The following is an 11,237-nucleotide window of genomic DNA, read 5'->3' on the forward strand; positions in this document are numbered from 1 at the left end:
AATTTCAATGAAAGAAAAACTGTAAGAAACGTAAAAATAAGTAGTATTGTCTTTTATTAATACAAATATCTTCCTAATTATTATGCATATTTTTGTTGTCCATTCATGAAATTAAGTGCTCAATGAATGATTTATTGTAGTTAAAACATTACTTCTACTTTAATGCACTATGTTTAACCATTCCAAAATGGTGTCTGTGAGACGCCGCTTGACAAATAGCGTTCCAAAATGTGACGCGACTGACGGAGGGTAAAGCAGGTACAGGAAGATGATACTTTGAATAAAACCTTGACCAACACTTCATAAAATTTTATTTATAGTTCAAAGACGGAAAAAATACATTGTGCAAAAATAAGCATACTTTCGGAACAAAGCTAGGAGCTATGTTAAAGGTAGATATAATGCAATATTTTCATAAAAGAGAGCCAAATTTGTCGATAAATGCATAGCATTTAGTCTATTGCCCAAGGAAATGCAAGTGAGTGTTATCATCACTGCTTTATCGCGCAAAATAATAATACACCCTGAATATGTCTTTGAATACATAACTTAAATAGCGATGGGCAAGAATGTAGTTTAACTCGGCTAAAAATGAAAATAACACCTCCTTTCCTAAAGTCCCATAGTATGGTTAAATTTCGAGTGAATGTTAATAGTAGGTACTCTCCGTACTACCAAAAAGAAAATTTCAAAAGTTCAAAGAAAATATTTCAAAAATAGCCAACCATCTCTTACAATATCAGAGGGAACTACGGAAAGTTATGTTCAAACACCTCAGGGGTCAAGGAGCTATCTAGTTGTCCGCGGCCAAGAAGCATTGAAGGGATAAATCATCCTAATTTCCAAGCCCTATGTCATTTAGACGAGAAGGACCTCCACGGAAGAATTTGATAAAAGTACTCAGGTCAAGTCAAGAAGAATGTAGGGAAAATGAAACATTGGAATGTGAAGAATAAGTAATAAGTAAAGGAAAGAAGTACAATACTGCAATAAGCCAGAACAAATTGCTGAAAATTTCTTAGTAAAAACAATTATTTGGAAAATAATGGGAATAATAAATAAAACATAAGAATAGGTTTAAAAAAATCCGTCGCTACCCAAGAAATTGAATCTCAAGCCATAGGAAGAGGAAAATATAAAGCTGTATGCGTCGATCAACTTGCGTGAAATTTTGCTTGCGTACATGGGGAAAATGAAATTTAAAAAAATAAAAGTGAACGAATCTTTCCGTCTAAAACATTCAAGTAACAGATTTGTGGTACATCATTGAAGATTGGGCGGTAGGTCAACATAGAAGTGAGACCAGACTTCAGACTTTTTATTTCCATCACCGATGTCAAGTATCCAAGTTTAGGGCTTCAATATCGTCAAAGTTCAATGCGCTGCTGTTGAGGTTCGGGAAATCCTCTATTTTTCACTATTTCCGCATACACCCTGGCAGATTCCTTGGCCGCTCTAGGACGTTCCGGATCTTCGAAATCCACCGAATACAGGCCAAACCTGATCCTGCATTCACGGAAAAGCGGAATAAATAAAAAAAAGGAAAGAAAAATTAATAAAATCATGATGTTATAAATCAAAATTGTACGCTATTGTAATAACGATGAAAAAAGTATTGACTTAAAAGTTGGAAGCATTCAAAATGACGTGGTGATATTATAAGATTCTGCGTCCTCGATCAGACCAGCTCAGTTGGCAACAGTTTTCATCATATGGCGTGTAAGTCAGCAGCTTTGCGAGAGCAGGGAAAGCATTTGATATTTTGATGCTCTGGTAAAATTAAAAATATAAGGATAAGAGAGTTGTTCATTATAATCAAGAAATAACCCACTCCTGCAATTAAGATTTGCATTTAGATTTGATTCTTAATTAGGTGCTTGATTAGTAGGTAGTTTTCTCAACTATTATCATCCTTTCATTGAAATTTTACGAAGGTCAATTGGCAGATATAAATAATTTTAAGCGAAAAGCAAAAATATATCCTCGAGCGGAATTGTTGAAATTGACATCAATCGCAAATGGACGGAACACCAGCTGTTTCCCAGAACGGAGGAAGTGATTATGCATGTTTCTTCAAACTAACTCTGCATTGAAGTTACTCTTAGCGCTTTTTAAAATGCTATTAGAATTAGTTAACGCGTTAAATGTAAATTAAGATAAACTGATGAGCTAATGAATATTTCACAACGAAAGTTTCCCTTCTCTCCGAGCAGAATAAACAAAAAATGCGGAAATTGAGTTTGGGTCGAAATTTTTCGACGTTCACTAAGGCAATGCACAGTTTGGATTATATATGTATTACCCTAATTGAATTATTCTGTGTTTCGAAAAATTTCGCATCTACGCCTAATACGTAAGAGAACAGTTATAATTCATCTGCTTCACCCAAGGGCGGTAGGCACTGAAAGGTGGAGTAAAAATAGTTAAAGATAATTTAGAATACTAGTAGAGTTTTTCAGGGGGGCCAAGACCAGTTTGCCGCCCCTGATAACCCCTCGCTCCCTCCCTCCCCTCACCTCTAAAATATGATGCATCCGTAAGCTATTTTTTTGAGATGCAGTAGTTGAAATTACACACCATCAGTGGCGGGTACGAATGGGGGGCGTGAGGGGCGCTCCCCCCCTTGTGGGTCCGCCCGCATTTCCAAACATTGCAGAACCACAATTGTTACTTTTTTTATTCAGGGTGTTTCGAAATGAATAGTGGGGTTGTAACGCTTTCTAATATTTAATGCACTAAACTTAGAGCCACAAATAATGCATAAAATGAAATAGCAACTCGAACAGTTTTGCATATAAACGTAGAAATATTCAATGCGAGCACCATTCCTCACACAACACACGTAATGTTGATATGCGAGTTCTTTCCAAACGTTGATTAGTGTCTCTCGAAAATTGTTGCAGCAGCTTTTTCAGCCCTGTTTCTTAATTCGCAAAAATCAGCTGGTGACGTAGGAAAGGATGTTATTATCACCTAGAGTATCACAAACGAATATAACACGGAACACATGTCGCGCAATAAAAACTAATTCTTTGCAAACAGTAAAATACAAAGTTCTCTGTTCACAAGTCGCCACTTCTATTTGCTATTAGCGCTCTCTAATGGATGGAGACGAACACTTTTGATTCACATGCGCATTTTTGCCAACAAACAAAACTGTTTTAGTTGCTCTTTCATGTGATGCATCGTTTATCCGTTGTTAATCTGTATAATAAATGTTATAAAGCGTTAAAACCCCGATAATCATTTTGAAACACCCGATATTCATTTTGAAACACCCGGTATAAGATGGCATTCTCTAGTATATCTGAATACATTAAGTCCTCTACTTACGGACATTCGGATTACAAAATTTCAGAGATTCGTGCGTTCGAAAAATTCTAGCGTGTCCGAAATTTCAAATTTATCGCCTTTAGAGTTAGCCTATTCGACGCGGTACACGGTGGGCTGAAATCGAAAAAAGCTGGACAAAACCTCGAAACCGATTTTTTTGAGTGCAGGAATTGAAACTTTGCACAGTTGTTGTCAATACATTGGTGCATTTTTTGACGAAACCCATTTTTCATACGTAAATTTTAAATAAATTACTTGGCCTCAAAGTTGCACAAATTTCGCAAAAATTGCCCTCATTGAATTTTTTGGAAATTCAGCATGTTAAAACTAATGCCACACCTTCTTTTTTGTAATTCAATCGAAACAAACATTTACAATATTATTATGCGGTTTATTATTGTTAATTCTTGGCAACTTTCACGACTCAGTTATATTTTTTGTGGCCGATACGATACAAAATGGCGGACTCTGTTTTTCGTCGTAATTTTGTGTTCACGTACGATTGTATTAAAAAAGGATCACCGAGTTATTTCGAGATATTTACACCACATATACAACAAAAACTATAGAGAATGATACCAAAAGGACAATTGCGACCACCAGCGACGCCGAAATTAAGATCGATTTTTCAAACGTGCGGCACAGTTCTGAGTAGCACAGTGCACTGTGCGGTGTGGCGTAGAGGACTTAAAGCCCTTTGGGCACAGTCTAAACAAAGTAGCTGTAATAAAAAATTTATTCTGTACTCACCAAAAATTGCCAACAGCTGAACATATATTATACATCTGGCCGCGATTGAAATGTCGAACTCCCTTTCCAAGTTGTGCCACGTAAATGAACTCTGAACAAGTAAATAATCATTTTTGATTTTTCTTTCTGACTTCCATTGCACAATTTACAGTAGGACTATTTTTTGCATTTGTAAAAAGGTAGTTCAACCGGTACGCTTATAACGAATGTGGATTTTAGGGGTTATGGCGTACCGGCCCAGCTACAGCACTGTAGCCACCTCAAAATATCAGTCGGAGACCGAGTCCAAAAATTGTCAAACAAAGATGGCGGAAATTTAACCACGCCAAAAACTCGGAAACAGTGCCATCAGATATTTACAACCTCCTTGCTTCCCGCAGACAGCGAAATTTTTACGGCTCCAGCCGCATGGCACTCGGTTCGTCACCATCGTCAACTGTGGCAACTAGTCAAGGGTTATGCAGTGTGGCGTTGTGCAGGATAACCACATTTTTTTCGATACCTTAAATTTGTTTTTCAACTTAAGAAGATGGTCTCGGAATGCATATTGTTCGTATGCCGAGGCCTTACTGTAACCAAATAAAATAAAATTTTCTTTAACTTTGTTGGTGACTTGATTTGTTTTTATAATGACAAAAGTAAAGGTAGCTCAAGATATCTTTTGTGTTTTTTATGTATTCGCCACTGCACACCATAAGTTTGCTATTAAGAAGTTTTATTAATATTATCGTTTACTAATTTTTGAAATAATAATCAACAACTTTGCTATTTTTCTCATGAGCATGAAATGAATGCACTCTCGAAAAGCGTTAAAGCCTGAGGAATAATTTGTTTTTGTTGTGAGGCATGCCAGGAAAAGGGCACCATTTGTGTGAGGTTAATAAATAAATGTTCGAAACTATATTTTGTCCTTCATATTTATCCACTTTATCTCAAGGTTAGGTGCACTTATTGCATAATCTGGCCCACCCATGTGACATATGGTACAGCTGCGGCTGAGCCTACGGACACCGCTAAACAAAATCCTCGAAATGCAAGGTGACCCAGGGAAAGGAACTCAAATGTGTGATGATCACATGCCTGTGGCCAAGTCTAAGGCGAGCTCTAACCCTCACCCATCCATACCAACCTATGGGTTTAACCACTGATCGAGTGATCTTTGAGAGGTGGTTTATTATAAGGGCAGGGGTAGATACAGGAATTATTTCTGGGGGTGTGTCTCTGGGGGAAGGGGTCTCTGGGGGGAAGGATAAGAGTTTCACAGATCATTCCATATATGAGATTAAAAACAAAATACAATAATTACTGTAGAAAATATTGTCTTTATTTTGATGTGAAAGTTATTTATATTAAATTAAATGATTGAGGCTCCGTAATATACGAACGTAACGAACCGTATTAAAAACCTTGTCTATTTTTTTAAGCATCTGGGTGGCACGTGCCCACCCCCTAAATCCACCTATGTAAAACGGTATATAAGGTGAGGTGGGGTAAGTGCGACTGCGGGGTAAGTGCGACCCCCCTTCAGGAAAATCGTATTTCCGTTCTCGAAGTAGGTGGCGGTCGTGCAACATATTCTACACATAGTAATGAAACCAGAGCCAACGACTTTGTAATACTTATCCCTTAATTTCTCGTTCCACATGCTTAGGAAATATAACCGTCCGTTCATCTCGTAGTCTTAGTTGGTTGTGAGGAGAGGCTATACCGCAGTTCCCTCTGAATCAACGTATCGGAGGTGTTAGGTAAGAACTATATCTTGTTTTCTCTTCTTCATGGATTGGTTTTCCTTGCTTTACTTTAAATTTAGGAACTCGGGTCGTTATATTTAGTTTAGATGGGGGGTCGCACTTTCCCCGTCGTAATCATCCATTCCTACCTTCCGGGGCAAGTGCGACCCCGTTGCCTGGGGTAAGTGCGACCCCCCAGGCTACGAGGTTGAAGTATGGATTGAATTTTTAGTTTCTGACTAACATTTCTTGCGTTAAACTTTTAGTTTCTGTCAGGCAGTTCTTGCGTTAAACTTTCTTAAATAAATGTTGCAAAACACCGAAGTTTATAAAACTAGGTCTTTTAATTAGAGTCCTCTCATCAACTTTTATTTTGAAGGTTTATCTGATAAAGATAGCTTACTTCAGTTTGTTGATTGATTATGATAGGGCATTGGATATCATGTCTTTTGACGAGGAGGATGTAGACGACATTGTATTAATGCCAGAAAGAAGATAGCATGAGTCGAAAAGCTTAACAAATTCGGTAACTAACATTCAAAGTGGAGATTGGATTCTGGCTAGATTCAGCAGCAAAAAGTCAGTTGCTCACTATGTAGGGAAAATTCTGGAGATTAATGAATAAGGTGATGCCGTGGTTTTCTTTTTGAGGATATTTTTTGGAACTGAATTAAGTTTCACCTGTCCACGAAATGAGGATTCCAGCGAAATACCTAGGGAAGATCTCTTCTTCTTCTTCATCCTAGCGTTTGTCCCGCGCTATTGCAGGGTCCGCTGTTCTGCAAAGTCTTCTCCACTTGGCTCGATCCAGGGCGTCTACTGGCGTGGCGTTGATGGTCTTCATGTCCGCCTTAATTTTGTCGAGCCAGCGCATCTTTGGTCGTCCTCGTGGTCGGCGTCCTTCAATACTCAGCTACATTACTGTTTTGGCCACGGAGTTCTCATCACTACGCACCACATGCCCATACCACCGCAGTTGAGTCTCCCGCATCTTGTCTGTGATCGGTGCAACTCTCATTCTTTTCCGAATGTCTTCATTCCTGATGTGATCCAGGCGGGAGATGCCTAGGATCCATCGCAGCATCCACGTTTCCATGACTTGCATGGCCTGTTCTTGATTTTCTGTGGCTGGCCAACATTCTGCTCCATATAGGGCCAATGGGCGGACTACGGTCTTGTATACTTTGGCCCTGAACCGTTCGGGCGTTCGACGGTCGCACAATACGCGAGTCACTTGGCGCCATTTCAGCCATGTTGCATTAATTCGAGCTCGTGTGTAGGCGGTTGTGCTTCCACCGTTGCTGATGACAGAGCCCAAATATTTCAACTTCTCGACCTTTTCAAGGTCCTCGCCGTCGATGCTTATCGTGCCATCGGTTTGAGGTACTCCATGTACTCAGTCTTCTTGGTGTTTAATCGCAACCCATAGTTGTCGAGTCGTACCTTCCATAGTTGAGTTCGCTGCTGTAATTCGGGTCTGGTGGTGCTGGCAAGGAAGACATCATCGGCGAACAGTAGTGACCAAGGATGTGATTCTTGGAGACAGGCCGTGAGTGTGTCCATGCACAGGATGAAAAGGAGCGGAGAGAGGGCCGATCCTTGGTGGACGCCAACAGTGATTGGGAAAGGCGGTGATATTCCTGATGGGCAACGGACCGCACTGGTGACGTTGGTGTAGAGAAGCTTCACCAATGGCACGTAGACTTCAGGGACGTCGTGAGATCCGAGGGCATGCCAGATAAGGTCGTGTGGCACGCGATCGAAGGCCTTCTCCAGATCAAGGAAAGACATATGCACTGGCTTGTTCTTTTCTCGGTGCCTCTCCAAGAGCAGCCTAGCTGCGTGTATTGCGTCTGTTGTGCCACTCCCCTTTACAAATCCACATTGGTTGGGTGTGATGTGAAAAATGTGTCTGAGCCTAGCATCAATCACTCTTTCGAATATTTTCATGGCGTGGCAGAAAAGCCGGATAGGGCGGTAGTTGGAGTATTCTGCGACGTCGTCTTTACCCTTCCAGATGGGCACAGACACAGAGAAGATGTTGTAAAAATATTACCGAAGCCCTCTGTCGGCCGTCAAGGAAAGTTAACGTTTTGCCTATCTTTCTCGGGGTAAAACTTAAAATAAACAAATAAATATTCAATGTTCAATTGGTTGAAGACCATATGTTTTTCTTCATTTTGCTTTTTTATATTAATAACGTAAATTACATTAGAGAAGAAATTCTTTTTTCATTACAATCTAGTTTGTATTCAGATTTGTTGTCATATGCAAGATTTATAAATTTTTAAATTTTTTTTATTTATTCGGCTTTTATGCACACTAGATATTTTAAATACACTTTTGAATTAATGTGTAACAGTTGAATACTGTTACTATCATTAAAAAACACATTAAACAACAATTCCATAATGTGCCACAATTAACCAAAAAACGCGAAAAAAATCTACTTACATTACCTAAGATAAAAGTTGATTTCTCAAGAATGGTTAAACATAATTTGGTACTTTAAAAAGCAATGTACAGCTGAATTTCTGGGCAAATCGCACTTACCCCATGCGCCGCGTAATGTATAAATATATTGCACAACAGCCATGGGACGCACTTGCCCCATGTACGGGGTAAGTGCGATCCCTCTACAAGAATGTAAGTAAAAATTTATAAAAATTACCACTTTACAGAGAGAGGATTTTTAATCTAATTATCATTATCAGTGATTCACATACATATTAGACATTGAATCTCCTGTTTTTAGCTATCCTAGAAAATTTTCCTAAGCTAGTTAAAGTTGATGTATGCTATTTAGGGGTCGCACTTACCCCACCTTACCTTATACATTTATTTAATCATTTGTCTATATTTAAACATAATATTTTTACAATTGATTCCTATTTAATCAAGTTGAGGTAGGTACCTATGTTTAAAATATGACCATTTTTCGCTTTTAAAATAGTTCTTTTTTATGATAAAATTAGCCATCTACACTTGCTGCACCATTGATATTACTGCAAAAGTTAGTTTGAAGTCTAGTTGAAGAGAAAACTCTTCTGTCAACTTGCCATTTCATCCCCTTAATTTTTTTCCCAGTAAAAGCACAATGAAGTCACCCAATTCTCACCTCCCCACTGCATCGCACACATAGTAACATTATTTATGCATTTGTCATAATGATAATGGCAAAATTAGGACCAATTTCAGCTAAAATTGAAAAAGACAACACACATGTTTATGTGCCAGGTAGTGAAAACCTATAAAACTGAATTTGAAAAATTGAATATCCTTTTCTTCATCAGTAATTAAAATGATGTAAGGATCACAGGATGAAGAAACAAATATATATTCTTGTGAAAAATAAAATAAAATTGTAATATTGTGAAGCAAGGATTTTGATTCATAATATAAAATTGATGGCACACCATTGCTTTGAAAAGGTGAAAAATTCCAACCTTTACATATCAATATTTTTCTTAACTAGGATGCTAAAATGAGTATAAATTCATTTTTCAACACCATATCGCAATTTTTAAATTATTCTCAAGGTATTTTTTTACAATTTATCATCTGCCCTGCTTGAATTCATTCAAGAAATCGGATCTATACACTGACTTTTTGGGTTAAAAATGCAGGAGAGAAGATGTTGAACCAGCTGTACAAAATCATTAGTGAAATTTATTCAACAGGTGAGATACCAAAGGACTTCGAGAGGAACATTATAATCCCTATACCTAAGAGGAAAAGATCAGAGAACTGAGAAGATTTTAGGACCATAAGCCAAACTACACATGCGTCAAAGATACTGACAAGGATCATCTATAGAAGAATATAATGAAGAACAGAAGAGTATTTGGATGAGGACCAATTTGGATTCAGAAAAAAACAAAGGCACAAGGGAAGCAATATTGGCCCTTAGACTGCTCATAGAGAAGAGAATGGAAAAGAACAAGCCAATGTTCGTTGCATTCGTGGACTTAGAGAAGGCATTTGACAATGTGGATTGGAACAGATTGCTTGGAATCCTAAAAGAAATTGAAGTTCTTTACTATGACAGAAGAATCATCCACAGTTTATAGAAAAACTGAGTAGCGGTGATAAAATCAGGGCCCAGCTGTGAAGAAGCAAGAATAAGGAAAGGAGTATGAAAGTGGTATATCTTGCATGCTATCTATTCTATTACGACAAAATATAATGCTCATGGATTATAATAATCAAAATATAAATTAATCATCCTGTATCTGCTCTAATGCACACCCTGGATAAATTACCACCAGCCGCCACTGGGACTTACGTGTATCCATCAATCCATTCCATGTCATCTATCAAGGTCCATGCCATATAACCATGAACATTGCATCCATCCATATTGATAGCTTTCAGCATCTCATTTATATAGCTCTGAAAAGGAAATTTTTTAATGAATTATGATGAGAGCGAGTAAAAATTGAGCAAAAGTTAGAAAAAAGATCGAGCTATCACATTGGTCAAGCCACAGTTATATCATACAGATAACTTGCAATATATCACACATGAGATGAAAGGGAATGAGAGCCAAAATTTGTTTTTAGTGGGACTCTAGAAATTCTTCTACAATAACTACGTAAACAATGAATTTTTCATATGAGGGTGGATAGGTAAGCAATACACAACCATTTTTCCTACCAAAATATTCTTAAGGGAACCTAACATGTAATGGAGCCATTCATCAATTTCTTTATTTTCAATTGTGATAGAGTTTTATAAATAAAAAGACCAATATTTTTTTCCATTTTTTGATCCCTTGCATACTCCTTAAGCTATTTATGACTGATAACTGATAGCATTGACCCATTGGCTCATAAGTGACTTTCTCACGCAAAGCCAGTCACCACTTCTCAACTACTCCTCCATTTTGAATGTAGCCCTCACATGATTCATTGTAGCGTACATTCTTGCGAGCAATTCCTTGTCTCAATGATAGGTTCTCCCTTATGTGTGAATGATCTAGATCTCTACTGACATCACCAACTCATGAAAAATAGGTGGCAAGTTTTTGCATTATTTTAAACTCATAAGAGAATGGCTGAATGAGGAAGATTTTTTTGTCACAACTCATCCTTTCCTTCCATATATCCTGTTATTTAGGTCAATAGTGATTTTTGGTCTGCATGAAGAACCCCATTATTATCCAATACATTAACAAGTTATCAGTTTTATTTTGTTGCTTTCATCGATCCAGAAGAAACTACATAACTTTATCTAAGAAAAAAAAGGATTACAAGCAACATGGTGACCATGTTGGTGTAGTGGCTGAAGCATTATCTTCCCACCCCGTGGGCCAGGGTTCAAATTTAGGTTGTGGAGATTTTTGAAATATTGATTTAATCCTGCTTGAATTCTTATGTTAAGGGCACTGCCTTCTATTATCCAATTAAAACTTTGATCTCCTTT

At 37.8% G+C, this 11,237-nt stretch overlaps 1 protein-coding gene across 3 annotated transcripts in view; it reads right to left on the bottom strand.

The window, feature by feature from the left end:
- Window positions 1-294: 294 nt before the first annotated feature.
- LOC124153503 (myrosinase 1) overlaps window positions 295-11,237 on the bottom strand; it is a 49,407-nt gene continuing 38,464 nt past the window's right edge. For all 3 annotated transcript variants that reach the window (XM_046526706.1, XM_046526705.1, XM_046526707.1), the window contains 2 exons: window positions 10,099-10,205; window positions 295-1,506 (listed from right to left, as the gene is read on the bottom strand). In XM_046526706.1, the coding sequence (XP_046382662.1) occupies window positions 1,368-1,506; window positions 10,099-10,205 (246 nt within the window). In that variant the 3' untranslated portion in view covers window positions 295-1,367. The remainder of the gene's footprint in view (window positions 1,507-10,098; window positions 10,206-11,237) is intronic.

This window comes from Ischnura elegans, chromosome 2 (genome assembly GCF_921293095.1).
Source record: "Ischnura elegans chromosome 2, ioIscEleg1.1, whole genome shotgun sequence".
NCBI lineage: Eukaryota > Metazoa > Arthropoda > Insecta > Odonata > Coenagrionidae > Ischnura > Ischnura elegans.